The sequence below is a fragment of the Macaca thibetana genome, chromosome 16 (assembly GCF_024542745.1).
Source record: "Macaca thibetana thibetana isolate TM-01 chromosome 16, ASM2454274v1, whole genome shotgun sequence".
In the NCBI taxonomy this organism is placed as follows: Eukaryota; Metazoa; Chordata; class Mammalia; order Primates; family Cercopithecidae; genus Macaca; species Macaca thibetana.
In genome coordinates, this window is record NC_065593.1 from 29,862,263 (window position 1) to 29,889,062 (window position 26,800).

Here is a 26,800-nt window from a genome sequence, read left to right on the forward strand (position 1 = left end):
CCCAGACAATTATTTCCATGAGGTCATCTTCCCAAGGTGGCTAATTCTGGGGCACAGGCACACAAGTGGCACTTTCCATGGTCTCCCTCTTCATCCCAGGATTTCACTGGCTCCGACTAACTGGCCTGCTGCTGCTGCTGCTGCTGCTGCTGCTGCTGCTGCTGCTGCTGCCTGGGGGAAGGTGTTCCAGTGCATTAAATGTTTTCCTTTCTTCTCGGTCCCACAGGGTATTCCTGGCACTGTGTGACAACCCAAAGGACCGAGGCACCATTGTGGCTCAAGGTGGTGGCAAGGTAACTGGGCAGGACATGGTCCTTGCCATCCTAGAAGGTGCCTTTGTGCATGCTCTTTGCCCAGCCCAAGAATAATGTACCCTCTGCCCCAACTCAACTTCCTGGAATATGGCCACCACTTATCTGTGCTGTCTGTGCTCATAGCCCCAAGCCAATTTCTGCTTGACTTTATGCTATGATGGTATGTACTTTGGAATCCCATCTATCCTCCTTGCTATTGGAAGGAAGCACCGTGCAAAGATAGAGACCCTGGACTTTGATGTAGAAGACTTGTAGTTGAGTTCTTGCTCTGCCCCTTTTTGTCTGCATAACCTCAGGCAAAATACTTAATCTCTCAGCCACAGCTTCTTCATCTGTAAAATAGGGGAAAAAATCACACTTTCACTTTGCAGACTGTCACAAGAATTAGAGAAAATATAGAAAGTATTGGTTCATGGTAGGTGCTCAATAGATGTCTGATGTTAAGATTGGGTTTGGCTGAAACTCCATCTCTATTAAAAATACAAAAATTAGCTGGGCGTGGTAGCGTGCGCCTGTAATCTCAGCTACTCAGGAACCTGAGGCAAGAGACTTGCTTGAACCCAGGAGGCAGAGGTTGCAACAAGCTGAGATCATACCATTGCAGTCCAGCCTGGGCAGCAAGAGTGAAACTCTGTCTCAAAAAAACAAAACAAAAACAAACAAACAAAAAGATTGGATTTGGCTTGGGCAGAAAGTAAAAAATTTGTTGATTGAATTATTTATTTTTCCAAAAGCTGAAGGAACATTTAGGTGGGTGGGAGGAAGTTGGGCAAAGACCTGGATGTGCACTGGGAACGAAGGGGAGTGAATATGTGATTAAGGATTTAATTGTTTTCCATGATGTGCAAGGGCTGATTATATGGCAGAGTCTTCCCGGACCGGGACAGACAGACACCACCTGGAGCAGGAGGATAGGAGGGAAGCCTCTGGATGTCTGTGACTAAGTAGTGACCTTGCCCTTTCTTACAGGCCCTGATTCCCCTGGCTTTGGAGGGCACAGATGTGGGCAAGGTGAAGGCAGCCCACGCTCTAGCAAAGATCGCTGCTGTCTCCAATCCGGACATTGCTTTCCCTGGGGAGCGGGTAGGTGCTTGGGTAGATGGGATAGGGCGATGGGAGGGGTCTCCTCTGCTCCTAGAGGCCTTTCCCTTCGTCACTATACCTCCAGCCTGGGAGAGGAGCATGGTACTGTCACAGGAAGGGTGCTGCATTGGAGGCACCTGGATTCCAGGCCTGGTTCTACCCCTGACAAACAGGATTGTCCTTTCCAAAATTCCGTTATCCTGTCTATAAAGAAAATAATCCTGCCTGTCAGGATCATTGCGAGGATTAAATCAGACAATGTACGAGAAAGTGTTTTGGAAACTTTGCAGCTGGGCACCTATAAATGTAAGGCACTCAGGGAACAAAGTCCTCACCTGACCAAACCCTTGACCCCTCCCCAACAGGTGTATGAGGTGGTGCGGCCCCTCGTAAGCCTCTTGGACACACAGAGGGATGGGCTTCAGAACTATGAGGCTCTCCTAGGCCTCACCAACCTGTCTGGGCGGAGTGACAAACTCCGGTGAGTGTGGTGAGTGTGGCAGGGGTGGAGAGAGGTGGCTCAAAAAGAGTTTGTTTGAAATTTCACATAATGTGCTGAGAATGCTCTTCTCAGAAGACAACATCAAAGGCAAGGTGTGGGATTTGAGTTAGCACTTAGTAAACCACACAGTGAATATACCAAAGTCAAAAGATGCTGTAAGGCTTTTTTTTTTTTTGTCTGAGTCTCACTCTGTTGCCCAGGCTGGAGTGCAGTGGCGCCATCTCAGCTCACCGCACCCTCCACCTCCAGGGCTCAAACTATTTTTCTGCCTCAGCCTCTCGGGTAGCTAGGACTACAGGAGTGTGCCACCATGCCCAGCTAATTTTTGTATTTTTAGTAGAGACAGGGTTTCCCCATGTTGGCCAAACTGGTCTCAAACTCGTGACCTCAGGTGATCTGCCCGCCTTGGTCTCCCAAAGTGTGGGATTACAGATGTGAGCCACTGCACCCAGCCAGCACTTCTTTCTAAAGTAGTAATGATCACCCTTCTAACTGGCGTGAGATGGTATCTCATTGTGGTTTTGATTTGCATTTCTCTGATAACCAGTGAAGATGAGCATTTTTTCACGTGTCTGTTGGCTGCATAAATGTCTTCTTTTGAGAAGTGTCTGTTCATATCCTTTACCCACTTTTTGATGGGGTTGTTTTTATCTTGTAAATTTGTTTAAGTTCTTTGTAGATTCTGGATCTTAGCCATTTGTCAGATGGGTAGATTGCAAAATTTTTCTCCCATTCTGTAGGTTGCCTGTTCACTCTGATGATAGTTTCTTTTGCTGTGCAGAAGCTCTTTGGTTTAATTAGATCTCATTTGTCTATTTTGGCTTTTGTTGCCATTGCTTTTGGTGTTTTAGTCATGAAGTCTTTGCCCATGCCTATTTCCTGAATGGTATTGCCTAGGTTTTCTTCTAGGGTTTTTATGGTTTTAGGTCTTACATTTAAGTCTTTAATCCATCTTGAGTTAATTTTTGTATAAGGTGTAAGGAAGGGATCCAGTTTCAGCTTTCTACATATGGCTAGCCAGTTTTGCCAGCACTATTTATTAAATAGGGAATCCTTTCCTCATTTCTTGTTTTTGTCAGGTTTGTCAAACGTTACAGATGTGTGGTGTTGTTTCTGAGGCCTCTGTTCTGTTTCATTGGTCTGTGTATCTGTTTCAGTACCAGTATCATGCTGTTTTGGTTACTGTAGACTTGTAGTATAGTTTGAAGTCTGATAGGGTGATGTCTCCAGCTTTGTTCTTTTTGCTTAGGATTGTCTTGGCTATGCCTGCTCTTTTTTGGTTCCATATGAACTTTAGAGTAGTTTCTTCCAATTCTCTGAAGAATTGGGGATGGCACTGAGTCTATAAATTATCTTGGACAGTATGGCCATTTTCACGATATTGATTCTTCCTAGCCATGAGCATGGAGTGTTCTTCCATTTGTTTGTGTCCTCTTTTATTTTGTTGAGCGGTGGTTTGTAGTTCTCCTTGAAGAGGTCCTTCACATCCCTTGTAAGTTGGATTCCTAGGTATTTTATTCTCTTTGTAGCAACTGTGAATGGGAGTGCACTAATGATTTGGCTCTCAAGGATCCAGAACTAGAAATACCATTTGACCCAGCAATCCCATTACCGGATATATACCCGAAGGATTATAAATCATGCTACTATAAAGACACATGCATGGCTGGGAGTGGTGGCTCACACCTGTAATCCCAGCACTTCGGGAGGCCAAGGCAGGTGGATCACGAAGTCAGGAGATCGAGACCACCCTGGCTAACATGGTGAAACCCTGTCTCTACTAAAAATACAAAAAAATTAGCTGGGCGTGGTGGTGGGTGCCTGTAGTCCCAGCTACTCAGGAGGCTGAGGCAGGAGAATGGCGTGAACCCAGGAGGCAGAGCTTGCAGTGAGCCAAGATTGCACCACTGCACTCCAGCCTGGGCAACAGAATGAGACTCCGTCTCAAAAAAAAAAAAAAAAAAAAAAGACACATGCACATGTATGTTTATTGCAGCACCATTCACAATAGCAAAGACTTGGAACTAACCCAAATGTCCATCAATGATAGACTGGATTAAGAAAATGTGGCACATATACACTGTGGAATACTATGCAGCCATAAAAAAGGATGAGTTCATGTCCTTTGCAGGGACATAGATGAAGCTGGAAACCATCATTCTGAGCAAACTATCATAAGGACAGAAAACCAAAGGACAGAAAACCAAACACTGCATGTTCTCACTGATAGGTGGGAGTTGAACAATGAGAACACATGGACACAGGGAAGGGAACATCACACACTGGGGCCTGTTGTGGGGTGGGGAGCTGGGGGAGGGATAGCATTAGGAGAAATACCCTAATGTAAATGATGAGTTGATGGGTGCAGCAAACCAACATGGCACATGTATACCTATGTAACAAACCTGCACGTTGTGCACATGTACCCTAGAATTTAAAGTATTAAAAAAAAAAAAAAAAGATATCCAGGTGGATAGTGGGATGAAACGTATTCCTCTGTGGAAGGAGGAGTATGTCAGCATGTACTGGGTTGGGATTCTTTTGGTTGCCAGTAGCAGAAAACTCAACTATAATAGGCCTAAGCATAAAGGAAATTTATCGGCTCATGTAGATAAGAAGTCTGGGGTAGCAAGATTCAGGTGTAGCTTGATGCAGGGCTTACAAAGCTGTCTTAGGTTCCTGTTCTCTCTGTCTCTCCTCTCCTTTCTGTATTGTTTTAATTCTCAATGGGCTTTTCTGCTCTCTCATGGTTGTGAGGGCAGCTCTGGCCCTTACATCTTCTTGGATCTACATCCAGGATGAGAGAGAGAGAGAGAGAGAGAGAGAGAGAATTTCTTTACTGCAATAATACAGAGGCTTTCCAGTTGGGTGACATCCAGAACCCACTGCTGTGGCCAGGACGCCATGCTATATCATTTAGTTTAGGCCCATGGTGCCCCTCCTAGAGCTGGGGGCTGTTTGATGCCACATAAACCATGCTGGCTGAGGATGTGGGAAGGATAGCACCAGAATGGAAGAATGGTGCCTAGATGGCCAGAAAACCCCCATGATCACTGCAGAAGACTCAAGGGTTTGTCTTCCTCCACCCTCCTACCCTAGGCAGAAGATCTTTAAGGAGAGGGCCTTGCCGGACATCGAGAACTACATGTTTGAGAATCATGATCAGCTGCGGCAGGCAGCCACCGAGTGCATGTGCAACATGGTGCTCCACAAGGAGGTGAGGCGGGGCTCAGGACGGAGACCCGGGCATGATCAAGGCACGGAGAGACAGGCCAGGGTCAGACCCTGGGGTGAGATCGGGGGCTGTTATGATGGCATTAAGGTAACGCTTTGGGCAGAAAATCCAGGAATCCCTAAATCTTTCCTAGATAACAGTCCCCCTCCCTGTAGGGACCCTGAGAGACAGATATGCATAAAAGAAAAAATACAAAGCTAGGGCTTTGAATCCAAACCCTGGGCTAGATGAGGTGGAAGACACCATTTCCCTAAGTTACTTAGGCCTAAATAAACTTAAAACAAAGCAGGATATGAGACCAGGGCCTCTCAGAGGTCAAGGAAGGCTAGACTGCTTGCATTTATTGAAACTCCACATACATAAAAAAATGAAGAAATGCCATATACAGTTATCAACCATTTCGGGATGTCTTAAATGTCAGCATTTAATGAACTACCACTGTTCCCATAGAAATTGCAATGCAATATTAACTGTACTCATCACAGAATAATTATAGGGTTTATAAAAATAAAATGAATTCAGAATGTGCTATAGGCCTCATGGTCCAGTCATGGGACAAATGATACCCATCTGGTGAATGTCTTCTTCTTCCCATCCTGTCAGAGTACTGCTGTGCCTGTAGGTATAATCTTATCAGATATAACAGCAGGGTCTAAATTTGAGGCCCTTCATTAACATGAGGGCCAAGCTGAATGACCCTCCTGAGCCCCCATGTAGGGACTAGCGAGAGACCCAGTCTGTTTACCCCCAACGCCTGAACCTTAGATCTTCTCACTGTTTTAGGGGGAAAACCTAACCCATTAAAGCCTATTAAAGGCCGAGTGCAGTGGCTCATACCTGTAATCCCAACACTTTGGGAGGCCGAGGTGGGTGGGTCACTTGAAGTCAGGAATTCGAGACCAGCCTGGCCAATATGGTGAAACTCTGTCTTTACTAAAAGTACAAACGTTAGCCAGGCATGGTGGTGGGTGCTTGTAGTCCCAGATACTCTGGAGGCTGAGACATGAGAATTGCTTGAACTTGGGAGGCAGAGGTTACAGTGAGCCGAGATCATGCCACTGCACTCCAGCCTGGGTGACAAAGCAAGGCTTCATCTCAAAAAAAAAAAAAAAAAAAAAAAGCATATTAAAGTCAGGGGAAATGAAGCTACCAGGGTCTACCAGGGAGCTGGCCTAAGGCTAGGCTGGGGGCCTGGAAGCCATGGGGGAGACAGAGAGTGTGTCCAGGGAGATGGGGTTGAGAGGCTGAGAGGTTGAGGGAGGTAATGGGAGGAGGGAGGCAACCTTTCCTATGGGAGTACCGGCTGCTACAACAACTCAAGTCAAAATGTTCAGTGGTCCCAATAGGATAGAAGTTCATTTCTTGCTCACCATGTCAAAGTCGTATTTGGATTTGGATTTGATGGCTCACTTTTTTTTTTTTTCTGAGATGGAGTCTGGCTCTGTCACCCAGGCTGGAGTGTAGTGGTGTGGTCTCGAATTACAGCAACCTCCGCCTCCTGGGCTCAAGCGATTGTCCTGCCTCAGCCTCCCGAGTAACTGGGACTACAGCGCGTGTCACCACCCCTGACTAATTTTTTGTATTTTTAGTAGATACAGGGTTTCACCGTGTTAGCCAGGATGGTCTTGATCTCCTGACCTCATGATCTGCCCGCCTTGGCCTCCCAAAGTGCTGGGATTACAGGCGTGAGCCACTGCGCCCAGCCGGGTGGCTCACTTTCAAGCTGACTCAGGGATCCAGGCTTCTTTGATCATCAAGAACTGCCTTCTCCTCTGCCACACTGGGAGTGGATTCCACTCTGATGGTGAATGGGGAGACCGAGGGAGAGGTGCCTAAAAGTGACACACATCACTTCCGCTCATGTTCCATCTATGAGAACTAGGCCACCACCACATCGAGATGTGAGAAATGGGGAAATGTAGTCCATGTAAGGGCAGCTGCTTCCCAGAAACAACTGTATCCCATGAGAAGGGGCCATGCTGACCCGTCTGATATATGGTGACCTCTGCCATGCTCTCACCTCCGATGACCACTACTCCAGTTTCAGGGAGATGAAGATAGAGGGTCACACCTGGGAAGCTGTGATCTTGGTCCCCTTTTGGAGTTCCACTTCTAAGAAACCTGGCCCAGTAGAATGCTCTGAGACTTGACCACCTAGATTTTACAGTAGTGCAGAGGGTTGAGGATGAGATGCTGCGAGGGGTTAATACCTCTCTGAGACATGTCAGGGTACTGGTCCCCTGGAAGCTCTTCTCCTGGTTTTCAGATCCTTGGGAAGCCTCATCTCTCACCTGGTGGAGACGGCACTGTAGCTTTCTAATACCGAGCAAACCACCTAATTGTTCCCTGCTTCTGCCCCAGTCCCTGCAAAATCTTTTTATGGAAGACCCTGAAGGCCCATCCACTGTGGGAGAAACCTTCCAAGCTTCCCCAAAGCGATGGGAAATACAGTTCCTCAGGCATCATCTACCCTGCAGGAGTCTGTGCCTGCCTCCTTCCCCTGCTGTGGAGGCTGAATGCAAACAGAGGTGGTGAAGCACACTAGATGGGGAATTCTTTGTTTTCTTTATTTGGAAGAATTTGTAGCCCCTTCATTCAACCAATCGGGGAAGGCTTCTTGGGGGAGGTAGCATGAGTGAGCTGCTCAGAGGGAAACGCTAAGGGATCTTGGGTTGGAGAACTTCAGATGCATCTTACCCTCTTCAGGCTGGGCAGATTGGGGACAGTTTTCTCTGAGCCATGTTCCTGCCTCCCACAGGTACAGGAAAGGTTCTTGGCTGATGGGAACGACCGGCTGAAGCTGGTGGTGCTGCTCTGCGGGGAGGATGATGATAAGGTGCAGAATGCGGCTGCAGGGGCTCTGGCCATGCTGACAGCAGCACACAAGAAACTGTGCCTCAAGATGACTCAAGTGGTAAGAGCTGGCCCTGGGGATAGGAAGGGTTGGATGGGCTCCAGGGAATCTCCCCACTCACAGACCACACTGGATGATCCTTTGGGGAGACCAGCTCCTAAAGAAACCTCTCACAGCCGCCAGACATCTGTTCTTACTGCCTAAGGAAAGGAGTGTCTATTCCCTTCAGTGCCTTACATTCATTATTTGGTCTTCCCAAGTGTGCTAGCTCAACCCCTCCCACTGGAGTTTCACCCATTGCCTTTAGAGGTGCATATACCTCATTGCTTAAGAACAACAGCAATGCTAATCACTGCCATGGAGCTTCAGAGCTTCCCAAGAGAAGCACGATTGTGGTTGGGATGCCATAAGGAACTTAAGGTTTGGCAAAAAAGCTGCAGATTCTCTTAAGTGGACACAATGACCAGCTGCTATGAGACTGTTTCCATTGCAGCAGGTGTAATGGAAATGATCTCTGTATAGTCACAAACATGGGAGTGCACAATGAAACTTTCCTTATTTTACCAAACTGAAGAGTTTGTGGGCACTCATCTCTCCCCGTGGTGAAAAATGTGGACATCTCAATTCAAAGGTGTTCATATCTGGTTTAAAGGCAGGCTCTTTTAGATAGTCAGTGTAAGGTGTGTATGTATCAGCGGGTGTGTTCTCTAAGTTCCAAGGGGGGTTATGTTGTCCTGGCATCTGACAAGGGTGTATCTGTTGAATGTAGTTCATCCTGCATGGTCTTTGGACTTCAACCTCTTTCCCTAAGGCAAGCTTCTCAAAACTGTAATGTGTTTAAGAATCACCTAGGCAACTTGTTAAAACAGTTTCCCCACATGTTCTGATTTAGTAGATTGGGGGTGGGGTGCTAACAGCTTGGGGACCACACTTTGAAACCACTGCCCTAAAGCAGCCTCTTCTGGTGTTACTGGGCACATAACTCTTGTAAGTCCTCACAGGACCCTCTGTGACTTCTTGCACTTACTGAGTGCCAGGTGTTGCCCTAAGTGTTTACATTTATTAAGTCATTTAATCATCCAAACCACCCTGTGAGGTGGATATTATTATTATCATCATCCCTATTTAACAAATGAGGAAACTGAAGTGCAGAAAAGCAACTAGACCAAGGCCACACAGCCTGTTAGTTGGGAAGGGATTGGAACCCTTCAGGATTGCCAACCCACTCCTGTCCACTTCTTCGTTCTTCCTTGTGGTGCTCAGAAATCTTGGCTGCATTTTTGTTCTGACACGGGGCTTCCTGGGGACTCTGTGAAGCTGCTCAGACTCATCTTTTGTGCCACCCCATGGCCATGTTGGATGCTGGACATCTCTACAGTCTCATGTCATCTGGGCTATGCCCTGGGCTATGCTTCCTGCCCTGGAATCCTATCCTTGTTGAGTTTCTATCACTGCTTCCTTTGACCCTCGGTGACTCATCCCAGGGACTGATGGGCCCGGGACCCATTATCAGTTACACCTCAGCATAGAAACTTTCCAGCCTAGAACCGTGCCACAGCTAGCTGAGTTTTCATGTTCTTTCCTTGGAAGGACATTCAGTGCAGAGTTTACAAAAGTTGGGTTAGATGCTCAAAAGCCAAGAATTTGCCTTTTCTTCCCCCTGCATCTGTCTCCCCATGTGCTTGTGGAAAGCGAGCCCTGCTGACAAATGCCAGGTGAGGGTAACAGGTGCAAAGAAGCTCAAGGGAAAACCTTTGCATTGGTGTTTTTTTTTTAATTTATTTTTATTTTTATTTATTTATTGTTTGAGACAGAGTCTTGCTCTTTTGCCGAGGTTGGAGTGCAGTGGTACAATCTTGGCTCACTGCAACTTCCACCTCCTGGGTTCAAGCAATTCTCCTGCCTCAGCTTTCCTAGTAGCTGGGATTACAGGCGTGTGCCACCACGCCTGGCAAATTTTTGTATTTTTAGTAGAGAGGGGGTTTCCCCATGTTGGCCAGGCTGGTCTTGAATTCCTGACCTCATGCTCCACCTGCCTTAGCCTCCCAAAGTGCTGGGATTACAGGCATGAGCCACCGCACCTGGCCTGGGTTGGTGTCTTAAATCATCACCTACTTGCCCTGTATCCACTTCTACTTGTTGAGCACTTACTGTGCTCCAGCCCCCATGCTAAGCTCTTTCCATGTATTATCTCATTAAATCACCACAATGTTAGAGGTAGGTGTAGAAGATGACCCTGAGGCTTACAGAGGTTAAATAACTTAGCTGAGGCCATGTAGTTGGTAAGTGGCTGAGCTGGGACCTGAACACTGGCCTCTCTGATTCCAAATCCCCATGCTGATGACCATTCTACTCTGCTGCCCCAAGTATATCTGTTGAATGATACAGGAGTAAAGCCTCCTGGTTCTATTCTTAGCATTATCTCTGTCTCCTGGGATGATCAGAGGGGTCTAGAGTCCTACCTTCCCAAGAATAGTAGTTGGGTTGCTTCATAGCTGGGAATGGAGAAGAATGGAAGTGAGGATACATTTGACTCTTGTGTTGATTCCAGTTAAAGACAGGGCTGGGGGAGAGCATGTCTGAATGTCTAGAGCTGATGTCTCAAAGGGCACCTGGTTTGGCAGAAGCAGGCATTGCCCATGTGCCCAGGGTGAGAATCCTCCTTTTGAACACTCTGCATCCCTGTTCTTCTCAGGTTTGCAGTGGGTCTGGCCCTTTGCTTCTTAAGCTGCTTAAGAAATAAATGGATTTGGAATATGAATCCTCTACTATTTCCAGATGCGTGACCATAGCTAAGTTATGCTGATTCCTTTAATTATTTTGTTTTAGTTCATTTTCTGTTGCTGTAACAGAATACCTGAGACTAGGTAAAAGAAAAGAGGTTTATTTTGGCTCACAGCTCAGAAGGCTGGGAAGTCCAAGATCAGACAGCATCATCTCATTTGCTTTTGGTGAAGGTCTTATGCTGTGTCATAGCATGATTTAGAAGCAGAAGGGGAAATGTGTGTGTGTGAAAAGGATAAAACACAAGAGGTGGCAACTGGGGCCATGACTGGCTATCATGGTTACTAATCTAGCTCTTGAGAGCGAGAACTCACTGCTGCAAGAATTGACACATTCCTGTGACGCAGCATTAATTCCTCTTAATGACCTAATCACCTCTTAAAGGCCCCACCTCCCAACATTGCCACACCAGGGACCCACATTTCCAACACATGAACTCTGGGGACACTCTCAAACTTAGCACCCTCCTTACCTTTTTTCCTGCCTCCAGACAACCCAGTGGTTGGAGATCCTCCAGCGGCTTTGCCTGCACGACCAGCTGTCTGTCCAACACCGGGGCCTGGTCATCGCCTACAACCTACTGGCAGCCGATGCTGAGCTGGCCAAAAAGCTGGTGGAGAGTGAGCTGCTGGAGATCCTGACTGTGGTGGGCAAACAGGAGCCAGATGAGAAGAAGGCAGAAGTGGTTCAGACAGCCCGAGAATGTCTCATCAAGTGCATGGATTATGGCTTCATTAAACCAGTGTCTTAGACAGGGACCCTCAGGGATGCTGGGAGTGGTCCTGTACTGTGCAGAGTCCTGGGTTGGGTTCTCCTGGAGTGTCAGGTCATCTAGGGATCATAGCAGTGACAAGGAAGTCTCAATATAAAGGAAAGACTTGACCGTTCCCTGAGTTGTGAATCTTCTCCTTTGTCCTGACAGAGTTTGGATGTTTCATTCTCTCTCTTGCTTCCTATCTCCTTACATCTGTCAAGTTTCAGAAATTCCAAGAATAATTTTCATCCATGATTAGAACATAGGTTAGATCATTCTTTTTGTACCCATTTTGAAGGCCATGATAATAGGTTGAAGTTCTTTATATTTTGGAAAATGGATTTCGTGGTAAGGTAGGAACTAATGAGTGTGTGCATATAAAGGTTAATGCTGTTGTATTTGGATGCTGATCTGTGCTGTTTTCATGACCTCTCTCCCACACTATTTGAATCAGTCTGTTCAGAACGATGTGTTTCACCTTCAGTGCTCTGTCCCAGCCCTATGCCCATTCCCATCACTTCACTGTGATGGAAATAGAGTTTATGTTCAACAGTGAGACATGACTTCTGCAATTTGCTTGGGAAAGTCTTCCAAGCAAGACGGACATGATGAATACAAATAAGATCATCTTCAAACAAAAAATAAATAATTCATTGGCTCATGTATCTTGGCCATCCAGGGAAGGTCTGACATTGTTAGATCCAGAGTTTCAAATGTCATCACCATGGATGTGTCTTTTTCTCTCTCTCATTTTCTCTCCCCATATCTTGTCTTTTATTTATTATAGGTTGATCTCATTCCCTGGCGGGCTCTCTCCCTGTGATAGGAAAGAGAGTCCCCAGCAGCCCCAGGCTTACATAGCTATTATAGTTCATTATGGAAGAGAAGAGAGAAGAGCATTCTCAATAACTCAGCAAAGTTCCCAGGAATGACTCTGATATGTCTATGTCTCAGGTCACATTTCCATCTATGAACCAATCATATTCAGAGGTGGAATGCTAATTGGCCAGGCCTGGGTCATATATACAAGTCTAGGTTAAGAAGGAGCTTCATCCCTGTCCAATTGACATGGACTGATTAGGGGTATTAATGGAAGAGGTGTGCCACCACAAGAGAATGTACCCTGGGCAGATCAAAGAACATGTTCTGTATGTCAGGCTTGGCCACAAAAGAATGACACAAGTACTGTGCCATAGATCAGAACCTCTCTTTTAATACTGCCTTTTTAGCATGGTTGAGATAGCTAAGATCTAGTACTGTCACTCAGGTATGTCCCAATTCTACCTACATTTATTGAAGGGTCAACAGTTCTGATCTCAGCATTGGGTAAAGGGTGGGACATTTAGATTTATGGTCCTTGGTGAAAACAATTTACAACGTTCTGTTGTGTAGTAAGTGTAAGTGTACATATGCCTGGAAAAGAGACAAACTATCAGAAAGTTGCACTGTTGCGGTATGGGCCAAATCCAACATAATACCCGCTATACCTCTACAGAACTAAAACCTTAGTTTCTCAGATCTTTACATACAGCCTACATTTTACTAACTCTTGCATGGGCTTGTTTCACAGCAGGAAACTATACTCATCATATCCTTATGATAGAGAATGACAACATTCAAAAAGGTGTGGCCCTTCTGAAGATATATACAACATTCATCATCAATAAATGGCATGATTTGACCCCTGTCAAATTCTTTCCTTCTTTCTTCATATGTGGGCTTGAGTGGGTGTATTTAGCTCCTTTAAACAAAACTCTTTCAGAGATAGGGCCATACTCTTACTCATTTTGACTCTCATGAGGTTACATCTGCCAGTGGCATTCAGGGCTAGTTAGATAAAGCTCATCTTGTTTGGATTGCAGGGTTTTTTTTTTTTTTTTTTTTTTTTTTTAACAGGGTCTTGCTCTGTAACCTAGGCTCAAGGGCAGTGGTGCAGTCATGGCTCACTGAAACCTTGGTCTCCACGGCTCAAGTGATCTTTCTACCTCAGTCTCCAGAATAACTGGGACTACAGGCACACACCACCACCCCCAGCTAATTAAAAACTTTTTTTTTTTTTAGAGACAGGGTGTCACTATGTTGCCCAGTCTGGGCAACCACATTCTTTAACATGAATATTTTATAAATAGTCCAACAAGATCCAGAGGAAAGCTGAATTCCATCATCTGATTTTTGCCACTGGTCTACTATCTGGCTAAGTCTTCGTGGGAGGCCTTTAAGAAAAGCTGTGACAAATACCTTTGTTTCCCACTGCCTAGATTACATAAGTGGTTGGCTTTTCCAGCCTAGACTCTTAGTCACCATTGCTTGTAAGAGGACCCTTCTTTGCAGATTCCTATTTATTTTCATCTATGCTTTCCAACAGACCGATGCTAGCCTGAGATCAAACAGACCGATGCTAGCCTAAGATTATCTCTTTATTGAGGTAGCTTGCTCAAAACCAGCAAGGAACAGCCAATACCTGCCAACTTTCTAGGTTTTTCCAACCAATTCTCTTACAGAAAACCTATGAATACCTTAGAGGTATGTTTCTTAGTGTCCCAACATATAATGGAAAATTTCATCATTTTTATCATTACTTTTAACTGAAGTATGTTGCTATCAGATAACTTGGTCTGTATCATATTAATCCTTTGCCATTTGATAAGCATATATATATATATATATATATATATATATATATATATTTTTTTTTTTTTTTTTTTTTTTGACAGAGTCTCACTCTGCCGCCCAAGTTGGAGTGCAATGGCCGGATCTCAGCTCACTGTAAGCTCCGCCTCCCGGGTTCACACCATTCTCCTGCCTCAGCCTCCTAAGCAGCTGGGACTACAGGCGCCCACCACCTCGCCCGGCTAGTTTTTTTTTTTTTTTTTTTTTTTTTTTGTATTTTTTAGTAGAGACGGGGTTTCACCATGTTAGCCAGGATGGTCTCGATCTCCTGACCTCGTGATCCGCCCACCTCGGCCTCCCAAAGTGCTGGGATTACAGGCTTGAGCCACCGCGCCCGGCCATAAACCTTGTTTCTTTATAAATTACTTGGGCTCAGGTATTTTGTTGAGCAACACAAACAGACTAAAACAATAGAAATCCTTGTCTTATTCCAGATCTTACAGGAAAGGCTTTGAGTGTGATGTTAGCTGTGGGCTTCTCATAAATGACCTTTATTGTGCCGAGTTACGTTTCTTTTTTAAAAATTTGCACTCAGGGTTATCCTCAAAGAGATATATGCCTCTACATCTAATTTGGTGAAATTTTTTGTCATCTTTCTCTCTCTCTCTTTCTCTCTCTCTGTTGCTCTGACTCTCTGCCTAGGGAATGGAAGATAGGAGAGAGTTTTTATCATAGAAGGATATTAAATTTTATCAAATGATTTTTGGCATCTAATAGATGATTATATGGTTTTTGTCTTTCATTCTGTTAATGTGGCATGTCACATTTATAGATCCTTGCATTCCAGTGATAAAAACATTTCTCAAAAGAAGACATGCAAATAGCCAACAGATAATGAAAAAATACTCAGCATCACTAATCATTAGAGAAATGCAAAGTAAAACCACAATGAGATATAATCTCTCACTTGTCAGAATATTTATTATTATATTTTTAATCATCCTGTACTTTATTTCAAAACAGAGTGTTTTCAAATGAAAAAACAAAAGATAAGTGTTGGTGAGGATGTAGAACAAAGGAAACACTTGTATACTGTTGGTGGAAACGTAAATTGGTGCAGCCATCATGGAAAACAGTATGGAGATCCCCCCGCCCAAAAAGAAAAAAAAACTAAAAATAGAATTATTATGTGATTTAGAAATCCCTCTTCAGGGTATTAATGCAAATGACTCGAAATCAGTTTGTCGAAGGGATATCTGCACTCCTATGTTCATTGCAACACTATGCACAATAGCCAAGTAATGGAATCAACCTCAGTCCATCAACAGATGAATGGATTTTAAAAAATGTAGTGCATATATACAATGGAATACTATTCAGCCTTTAAAAAGAAGGAAATTCTGGGCTGGGTACAATGGCTCACACCTGTAATTCTAACACTTTTGGTGGGTGGATCACTCGAGGTCAGGAGTTTGAGACCAGGCTGACCAACACGGTGAAACCCCGTCTCTACTAAAAATACAAAAATTAGCTGGGTGTGGTGGCATATGCCTGTAATCCCAGCTACTCGGGAGGCTGAGGCCGGGGAATGGCTTGAATCTGGGAGGCAGAGGTTTCGGTTAGCTGAGACTGTGCCACTACACTCCAGCCTGGGTGACGGAGTGAGTGAGACTCCATCTCAAAAGAGAGAGAGAGAGAGCGCGAGTGAGAGAGAGAGAGAGTGAAGGAAATTCTGAAATTTGTGACAACATTGACGGAATTGGAGAACATTATGCTAAGTGAAATAAGTCAGGCCCAGAAATATAAATACCACATGTTCTCAGTTATATGTGGAATTTAAAACAATGAACTTACAGAAGTGGAGAGTATAATGGTGGTGACAGAAGCTGGAAGATGGGGAAATGGGGAGGTGATGGTCATAGGATATTTCAAGTAGGGACAATATGATTTTTCTTTTTGTGCATTCTATTGCGCAGCATGGTGAATATAGTTAATAGTAGAGTGTTGTACATTTCAAAATTGCTAAGTAAATTTCAAATGTTCTTGCCATAGAAAAAATGTTAAGTATTTGAGGTGATGGAAATGTTAACTAGCTTGATTTAATTATTTCACACTGCATTCATAAATCATTAACATCATTTTATACCCCATAAATTTTTTTCCCCACACAACTCCCTCTTCACGGAACCCATCAATCTATACAATTAAAAATTATCAATTTACAATACAAAAAGAAGAAAAAAAGAGAAGCATAAAATTGAAAACTTAGAAATAAAACTTTTAAATTATTCACACGACAGGATTGTACATGTAAAAAATCTGATAGCTACAAACTGTTAGAACCAATAAGTGAATTTAGATACAAAGTCCATTTTCAAAAATCAATTGTATTTCTACATACCTATAACAGGAAATTAAGTTTTTAAAGATGGTGCCATTGTAATATCATAAAACATCAATGCCTTGAAATAAATTATGAAAGATGTTTAAGAATTCTAACTATAAAATATTATTTACAAAAATAAAAGAAAACTCATATAGAGAGATATTACTATATTCATGGATTGGATGACAACATTATAAAGATATACATTCTCCCCAAATTGATATATAGATTCCATGAAAGCCCAATAAAACTTTGAGGCTTTTGGTGGGACAAACATTGGTAAGTTATTTGTAAAATGTTTATGAAAAGCCATAGAATCAAGAATAGCAATGACCATCTTGGAGGATAATAAAGTTTGGCCAGGCATGGTGGCTCACTCCTGTAATCCCAACACTTTGGGGGGCTTAGGCAGAAGGTATTTCCTGGGACCAGGAGTTTGAGACCAGCCTGGAAAACATAGTGAATCTCCATTTCTACATATATTTTTTTTAACTAAAAAGAAAAGAAAACAAGAATAAGTTGGAAGACTAACCGTGAATATCAATATAAGGTCATAGTTATTAAGATGGTATGATGTCAGCAAAAGAATATGAAAATAGACCAATGAAACAGAAGAGAGAATTCAGAAATAGACTCACACATATAGGTGCACTTGACTTATGATGAAGATGACACTACAGAACAGTGGGGAAAGTATGAACTTTTCGACAAATGATATTGGGTCAACTAGCTATCCATATGAAAAAAATTAAACTTAACCCCTCCCTCACAACACACTCAAACATCAGGTGGATTAGAGATCTAAATGTGAAAAGTAAAACTAGAAATATTCTTATGACACAGGGCTAGACAGTTTAAAAAAATAAAAAAGAAATATTCTAGAAGGTAACACTAGATACTATCTTCATGAGTTGGAGGAGGCAGGTATTTCTTAAATGAGACATAGAAGCACTAACCATAAAGGAAAATGTTGATAAAGAGGACAACTTTGTTAAATAGGAGCTTCCATTCATGAAAAGACATTATTAAGACTTCAATTCATGAGAAGACACTATTAAGACAGTAATAAAGTCAGCCACAGAGTGGAAAGAGATTGCTAAACATTTAATCAGTAAAGAACTTGTCCCAGCCTGGTCAACAAATTGAGACTGCATCTCTACAAAAAATTAAAAATTAGCCAGGCATGGTGGCATGTGCCTGTGGTTCCCAGCTACACAGGAGGCTGAGGCAGGAAAATTGCTTGATTTCAGGAGGTCGAGGCTGCAATGAGCCAGATTTGCATCACTGCGCTCCAGCCTGGGCAACAAAGGGAATCCTGTCTCAGAAAAACAAACAAACAAACAAAAAAAACAAAGCAAGCTACTTGTACAGACACCCATCTCTACAAAGAGTACATTAAAAATGTTAGCTGGGTGTGGTGGCGCATGCCTATAGTCCCAGCTGCCTGGGAGTTGGAGGCTGAGGTGGGAAGATTGCTTGAGTCCTAGAGGTTGAGGCTATAGTGAGCCATGATGGTGACACTGCACTCCAGCCTGGGTGACTGAGGAAGACCCTGTGTGAAAAAAAAGCAAATTTAAAAAAATTAAAACGCTGACAAAACTAAGTGTTGGTGAGAATATGGAATAACTGGAACTCTTATACACTGCAGATGGGAGTGTGAATTGCTACAAAAACTTAGGAAGATGTATTTGGCAGTATCCCCTAAAAGTGCTTGACATAAAATTGAACATATGCATAGCCAGCAACTCCAAGGTACACAGCCAACAGAAATATGTACTTGTGTTTGTGTGTCACAATGAGAGAGAACACTTTTCATCAGGCTCCCAAATGGAAATAACCCCAATGTCCATAGTAAATGGAAAAATTGTCCAATATGGATACAGGAGAAAACGATACACCAGTGTAAATGCCACATTACTGCTAAGTACAACAACAAGGATGTGACTTACAAATATAATATTCAAGTGAAATAAGCTGGACCTAATAGAGTACACCGTACAGTGAATGATCCGTTTATACCAGTTCAAAACCAGGCAAGACTAGCAGGTGATGTTAAAAGTCAGGATGGTGGTTACTTGCAAGCAGAGCATAAGGTTAGTGGTGGGGAGGGGCACCATAGCAGCTTTGAAGTTTTGGTCTGGGTGTGTTCACTTTCATCAAGCTTGAGATGTGTGCACTTTTCTGTGTAATGCTATGTTTCACTTTGTTAACGCTTAGTTTAAAAAGTGAATAATACCTTTCTCTTAGAGTTGTTGTGATAACACATAAAATAGCGGATCTGAAGCAACTGGTTCTTAGTATAAGAATAGCATTGATTCTATAGTATATTGTTATTAGTATAATACTGGTATTTATTCTACAGTATATTCTTATTATAATAGCATAAGAATAACATTTATTCTATAATATATTCATACTAGTGTAAGAATAGCATTTATCCGACAGTATATTCTGATTAGTATAAGAATAGCATTTATTCTATTGTATACTCTTATTAGAATAAGAATAGAATTTATGCCATAGTATATTCTTACTAGTATAAGAATAGCATTTATTCCTACACTAAGAAAAAGTTGCTTTAGATCTGTTATTTTATGTATTCCTCACAACAACTCTAAGAGAAAGGTATTATTCACTTTTTAAATTAAGCTTTTACAATGTGAAACATAGCATTACACAGAAAAGTGCACATTTCAAGCTTGATGAAAATAAACACACCCAGACCAATTTTATTTTATTTTTTTGACAGGGTCTTATTCTGTCACCTAGGCTTGAGTGCAGTGGTGGTGATTACAGCTCACTGTAGCCTCCGCCTCCTGGGCTCAAGCAATCCTCCCACTTCAGCCTCCTGATTAGCTGGGACCACAGGCACATGCTACCATGCCCAGCTAATTTTTTTATTTTTAGTAAAGAAGGGTTTCATCATGTTGCCCAGGCTGCTCTCGAACTCCTGGGCTTAAGCGATCTTTCCACCCTGGCCTGGCAAAGTGCTGGGATTACAGGCGTGAGCCATCGTGCTCGGCCACACCTTTCTTTTCTATGCACTGTTTAATATAACCTTTGTGGCCCTGATCTTTGGGGTTCTGAGGTCTGTGGGCTGTTCAACTACTAGTATGGAAGTCCAAAACCCAATACACCTAAATACCAAGACAATAGATTTCACTGCACTTCATAACCATGAAAGATTTCACAGGAAACAGCCACACAATGAGCCAAGTTTCTAGGTCCTGCGCAAGTAGGTGAGTATTGTATCTTGGGTAAAAACAGGTTCCTGAGATTATTCACTAGGGGTTGTGGTCCCCATGGTTGCCTGTGTATGAGCAGGTGTGGTGGAAATCTTTGTAGGGCAACAACATGGAATGGGGTTGGCAGGACCCAGGCTAGCCCATAGAGCCCAGGGTATCCCATCTCAAAGATCAACTAGGTCTGGTGCAGTGGCTTGTGTCTGTAATACCAGCACTTTGGAAGGTGGAGGTAGGAGGATCGCTTGAGCCTGGGAGGTTGAGGCTGCAGTGAGCCCTCATCACGCCACCACACTTCAGCCTGGGTGACAGAGTGAGACCCTGTCTCAATCAATCAATCAATCAATCAACAATCAATAATCAATTAGATTCCTTTTGGGTACCAGTTCCCAGAGATTGAGGTCTGTGTGAAAAGAGATTTCCTTTCCCATCTATTGCTTGGGGATGTGGGAACTAGAAAGGAACCCTCTAGGGCAGGGTCTGGGTCGGGGGCATAGAAGGTGGGCTGAGGATATTGGAAGCAGAGGAATCTGGGAAGGGAAAGTGCTGAGACTGTTCAGGATTGGTTTTACTGCTCATATGGAGTTGCTTGGTAGCTGAAGTGCCTAGGATACAAATGCCAGGATACCTACCCACCCACCCAAAGAGTGGTAGTCTGCCTTCTTCCATTTGCACCTCTTGGAAATCCACCACCATGCTTGAAGAATTCACCCCCCAAAATTTTAAGTGTTACCAGTTTTTCACGTAAGACTCTGGTAGTGTGGATAGCTGTGATTGGCATGTGAGTCATAGCCAGTCACAGCTGCCAATTACACTGAGGTTGGAACACCATTTTTACTTTCACTACAACACGAGAAGCCTTGAAAACAAAATCTTAACATTAAAAAAAATGGTAGGCTGGGCACAGTGGCTCATGCTTATAAGCCCAGCACTTTAGAAGGCCGAGGTGGGCAGATTGCTTGAGCTCAGGAGTTCAAGATCAGCCTGGGCAACATGGCGAAACCCCGTTTCTACAAAAAAATACAAAAAATTAGCTGGACATAATGGCATGCACCTGTGGTCCCAGCTACTTGGGAAACTGAGGTGGTAGGATCTCGACGCCAAGCGATTGAAGCTGCAGTGAGCTGTGAATGCACCACTGCACTCCAGCCTGGGCAACAGAGGAGACCTTGTCTAAAAGAGAGAGAGAAAAAAAAAAGTAATAGAGGCTGTAGGAAAGAACAGAGGAACAACCACTGTTTGGTGGGGTTGGGGCTACCAGCAGGTGGCAGTTACTTGGTGTGCGTTGAGTGGGACAAGGGACGGATTTCTCATTATCTAGCGATGGAGTGAAAATTTCTGCTGCCAGGCCAGAGGGGATGGTCAGCTCCAGGACAAGGAAGCAGTGTCCAGGTAAGAAATGTTCATTTCAATGGACCACAAACTCCTAAACTCTTAACAAATTGAACAGAAGCATAGGTTTTGTGATCTCTGTGCATACGGGAAAACAGGAAGGAGCTCTTCCTCTCTCTTCTGGCTCGACAAAATAAATTCTTACGTGTATAGCCCTTCATGGGAAGGAAATGAAGGGAAAAGCATTCATTTCAATGTTATCAGAACAGCACATCTTAGAGTTAAACAAGCCTTCAGGATGACAGACTTGGTAGCAGTTAGTGATTACTTTCATAGGACACAATAATATTCTCTGAAGTCTAGATGTTTTATACAGTTTTCCTTTGCTAGACATAACATTTGGAAAGACAATTTTGAGAAGCGAAATCATACCTAGTTTTCAGCAGCTGTCACGGGTCAGAGAGACATTGTCTACTTATCTTGCTGAGTTGGGTTTTTTCCCCACCCAGGTCTGTAATTTTCAGAGCTAAGCACTGAAGTTTCACTAGTTATTTTGGAGAGAACAAATGCCACACCCCAGAGTTCAAAACTTAGAAGATGCAAGGCAAAGGTCAGGATAGGATTATTATTATGTGGACTATAGATCTTGTGTTTCAGATCCACAGGAGTGGCATGAATATGGGTGTATGAAATGCCGATCTATCACAGAATCTGCCGGGGTTTTTCCTCCAATTATATGGGGGAAAAAGCTCTGTAAGAGGAGACACATTGCCCACCGCTTTCCAAATAGTTCTGATTTTTATAAATTTTAAAAATCTAAGTGGTGCATGCACATAGTATTGGAAGTGAAATAGTTCTACAGGGCTTAGTATAACACCAGCAGTCTCCTGCTCCTGCCCCCATCATGTTCCTAGGGGCCATCACTTTGATGTTTCTTTTGGTACTTAGCTCTAAATGGTGCCATTGTGAGGTTTAACTAGATATTATCTATTTCCGGAAGATTTAGCTCAGTTACATTCCCTCCCTATTTTGCTCCCCCCACATCCTGCCAAGATGATTTTATCACCATTTTGGGTTAGAACAATATTCGATGTTCACCGTGTTATGAATCTCTCTAGTCACAGCTGTGCTAGGTGAGGTACTATGGGTGCATTTCATTTCTCACACAACTATCTGCTTTCCTCAGGATTCATATCATCTTACTTTTTGTTTGCTTCATAACTTTTTTTTTTTTTGGTTAATCAAGTACATGAAGTCTACCATCAACTTTGTATCCTCAGGGGAAGGTCCCCCTGAACCTTCTGCCCTTGGATCCTGTCTGGGGGCTCTCTGGGCCCACCCTCAGCTGTCATCCTGGGCTGTCCTTCACATGTATCCAGAGGGCTCTTCTCCCAGGGTGGATCCTTACTTCCTTGAAGGAGATGCTTGCAGGATATAGTGTGGGAACAGGGCCAGGACGGGGCTTGGGGGTGCCAAAGCCTCCCTGATTCACAGAAAAGTTGCATAGGGTACAGGGTTATATAATTGCTTTGACAATTGGTGCAGATTTCCTCTTTTTCACAGGCTAGATATTAGTCAGGGCTGCTTGTCACTCACAGATGTTTTTCAGCCCTGAAGGCCGATTTCAAAGATGATGTGTCCTTTGCCAATCCTGTGATTAACACAAGGGTAAGGAAACTCCAAGCCCCCTCTGCCCTTCATTCTGTTTGCTCCAAACAAGTAGTCATTGAATCTTCTGCCCAGGGTCTACAAGCCACCCAACACAGACCACCCTGTGTTCCGCTGACTGTGCCCAACATCTGTAGTGGCAGGTTTTACCTCCTGGTGTCCTCGACCTCCACTGCATGGGGCAGCCTTAGCCCTTCTTCCCACATAATCAGGGCTGAGGTTTCAGGTGTCTCACATCTTATTTTTGGTTTGTGGTATTGCAAAAAAGGGAACAGAGATGTCTTTGCTGTAACATCTTAAAAGTCTCCTATTCTATAATAAATGTAAAAATAAGTGTAAAAAAATTCAGTAAAAATAAATGTAAAAAAAGGCCCACTATTATTTAATTCCTGCTCTGCCAAAAAAAAAAAAAAAATTCTAGGGGAAAAAAAGTCCAGATGAAACATGTCACAATGCTAACAGTCTTCGGACAATAAATAAATCTATGTCCTTCCCTGCCCCTATTTCTAAAGTTTTTTTCCAGATTTCCCAAAATGTCAAGATGGACAGTGTATGTTAACCAATGGGAGAAAAGAAAACAAACTTGAAAATTGTAAGGAGCTCTGAGTTTTTAAAACTTTTTCATTTTGAACCTATGTAGACCTGCAGAAAAGTTATAAAAATAGTACAGTTCCAAACACCTAGGCTTAAGGCATCCTCCTGCCTCAGCCTCCCAGGTAGCTGGGAATACAGGTATGTACCCCTGTGTCCGGTGTCTCTGGACTTCCTTGATACCACATTTATTGTCTCACAGGTGCTTGCTTTTCTTTTACTCTCACCATTCTAGCCATTCACTCAGTCTTCTTTGCAGGCTACTTTGCAATGTACACTTAATTTACCTCTTCCTTGATGGGGGCCTTCCTCAGCCTTTGTTCTGAATGGGATGTTTTCAGATTCTTCTACAGTCTCTGGGTGATCTCTTCCATCCTGTTGCTTCAAGCTGATCGTGCCTGGATTTGTATCTCCATCCTAGGCCTGTTTCTTGAAATCTAGACTTATGTTATTTAAGTCTCCACGTTCCTCGTCTACCAAATCCAGTTGATCACAGTGTCCTGTTCATTTGATTTCCTAAATCTCTCTCAAATTTACCCAAGCCTCTCCTTCCCCACTGCCACTGCTATAGTCCAGACCATCTCTCAACTGCATGATTGCAACGATCCTCTAATAGTCTCTCTGCCTTTAGTCTTCCCTCCCCACATCCTTCCTCTATCCTGAGTTAATAATATACCATCTAAAAGTGTAGACTGGACCATGTCTCTTTCTCACCTAAAAACTTTCATAAAGGCATAAGCATGACCTTGGGAACCTGTTAGTCCAAAAAATAACTCAATTTAAATCAACGAAAGAGAACTTCATTTGAAGCAGTGAGTTGTTTTTACATTTGTGTTCTCTGGATATTGTTAGATCTTTGATGACAGAATCATGCTTGGCATACAGTGGCTAGTCAATAAATTGCTGTTGAAGGAATTAATGAGTAAATGAGAAAATGGTTACTATCTCCTAAGATTATTGCCATTAAGTTGATAATTATTTGCCAAATAATTATGATATACAGGGCTCTATGGTGGGTTCTTCAGGGAATACAGAGTTTCCCTTTTCATGAACTTTACAGTTCGTTGAGCACCGGTTACGTGCCAGATAATGTGGTAATGATGGGGATACAGTGTTATGCAATATATACAGGATCCCTGACCTCATGAAGTTTTTTATTTAGTAGTGGAGACACCCACAAAAATTACGTAATTACTAAATTAGAGTTTTTATAACTGCTATTAATGAAAAGCACAGAAATCTATAAGAACACTTTATAGTGGGGCCTTAATCTAGTATGAGGGTTGGGGATAGTGGAGGTGGAGAAGGGCAGAGTAGGGGTATAAGATATACACACATAAGTATAGCAAAAGAACACCCTAAGTTCTATAAGAGAACCACAACAAAGCACTAATGAGGTTTAGAGAAGGGAGAGCGATGCTGAACAGATCATGTGTCCAAGACCCAAAGGAACTATTCTTTAATGATGAATCTCTGGGTATGCAGCAAAGGTATGCGGCAAAGGCACAGTGAAAGTTGATGATACAAATTGGGCCATTCTTGTCACACTCAGCTAAAACAGGGTGGAGAGGCCAGGGAATAAAAGCACTCAGGGCATACAGCATTGCACCAAGGATATAATCCTCTGCTAGCTTGGCTTCTGTAATCTGAAACCCATGTTACTGAATAGCTACTGAAACAGTCTGCTAGGACTCTAAGAGTAGTTTTAGTTATCGCTGTCACCCACCAATCACTGAGTTTGCCGGCTCCCCAAAACTTTACTAGTGTCAATAAACTTACTTTCAAAACAATTTGTAACATTTCTCCTTTTTATAAAACTTCTGAAGTTTTTGTTCTTCTGGCATACTGAAGACCGCCTGGTCTCTCTGTATGCCCCACATTACAGTTCTTGCTTCTCAAATAAAATGGTTTTTAAAAATATATTTATACATATATATTTAAACCCACCTCCTGCACAGATTAAAATGTTTTAAATTCAGAGATTTGTCTCTATATTTTATTTGACTTCAATAGCAGTAATTTAGGTGAGGAAGGGGACGCATGTTTGCCCAGTGCCCTCTAAATGCTTCAAGCATCACTTGGGAGCTTGTTAAAAAGGCAGAATCTCAGACCCAATGGTAAAACCACTGAATTATACTTGCATGATTTTTTTTCTTTTCTTTTCTTTTCTCTTTTTTTTTTTTTTTAGACAGAACCTCACTCTGTTGCCCAGGCTAGAGTACAGTGGCACAATCTTGGTTCACTGCAACCTCCGCCTCCCAGGTTCAAGAGATTGTCCTGCCTCAGCCTCCCAAGTAGCTGGGATTACAGGCACATGCCACCACACGCAGCTAACTTTTATATTTTTAGTAGAGATGGGATTTCACCATGCTGACCAGGCTGATCTCAAACTCCTGACCTCAGGAGATCCACCCACCTCGGCCTCCCAAAGCGCTGGGATTGCAGGCATGAGCCACCATGCCCGGCCACTTGCATTTTTTTTTTTTTTTTTTTTTTTTTTGAGACAAAGCCTTGCTCTGTCACCCAGGCTGGAGTACAGTGGCGTGATCTTGGCTCATTGCAACCTCTACCTCCCAGGTTCTAGCAATCCTCTCGCCTCAGCCTCCTGAGTAGCTGTGACTACAGGCACGCGCCACCACACCCGGCTAATTTTCGTGTTTTTAGTAGAGACAGAGTTTTGCCATGTTGGCCAGGCTGGTCTCGAACTCGTGACCTCAAGTGATCCACCCGCCTTGGACTCCCAAAGTGCTGGGATTACAGGAGTGAGTTACCATGCCAGGCTTATACTTGCATTTTTGTTTTTGAGACAGAGTTTCACTCTTATTGCTCAAGTTGGAGTGCAGTGGCTTGATCTTGGTTCACCGCAACCTCCGCCTCTCAGGTTTAAGTGATTCTCCTGCCTCAGCCTCCCCAGTAGCTGGGATTACAGGCATGCGCTACCACGCCCGGCTAATTTTTGTATTTTTAGTAGAGACGGGGTTTCTTCATGTTGGTCAGGCTAGTCTTGAACTCCCGACCTCAGGTGATCCACCCACCTCAGTCTCCCAAAGGGCTGGGATTACAGGCGTGAGCCACCGTGCCCAGCCTATACTTGCATTTTTTAACAACATCTGAGTGATTCATATAGACCTTACAGATACCATAATAAATGGTGACGTTATGACATTATGACGTCTTTTGCAACCCCACCAACAAATGTCAAGACACTCTGTAGTTAAGCACTGTACCACTGAGGTGGTTTCTTGATCTTTAACAGGTGCAGCTCACAAAGGAAGCACATTGGTTAGGTAAAGTCAATTTCCTCTCCTGGAGGTAGGTTCCTCACTTTCATTATTTGTTTATTTGTTGATTTTTAAATTAACACACTTCATTTTTTAAAGCAGTTTTAAATTCACAGCAAATTTGAACAGAACGTACAGAGGGTTTCCATGTACCCACTGTCTCC

General features: G+C 43.3%; 1 protein-coding gene across 2 annotated transcripts in view; it reads left to right on the forward strand.

Annotated features, from left to right (window-relative positions):
- The window catches only part of UNC45B (unc-45 myosin chaperone B), a 39,736-nt gene extending 27,028 nt beyond the window's left edge, over positions 1-12,708 (forward strand). For both annotated transcript variants that reach the window (XM_050762511.1, XM_050762510.1), the window contains exons 15-20: positions 227-293; positions 1,284-1,397; positions 1,763-1,878; positions 4,999-5,116; positions 7,893-8,048; positions 11,263-12,708. In XM_050762511.1, the coding sequence (XP_050618468.1) occupies positions 227-293; positions 1,284-1,397; positions 1,763-1,878; positions 4,999-5,116; positions 7,893-8,048; positions 11,263-11,523 (832 nt within the window). In that variant the 3' untranslated portion in view covers positions 11,524-12,708. The remainder of the gene's footprint in view (positions 1-226; positions 294-1,283; positions 1,398-1,762; positions 1,879-4,998; positions 5,117-7,892; positions 8,049-11,262) is intronic.
- Positions 12,709-26,800: the final 14,092 nt, after the last annotated feature.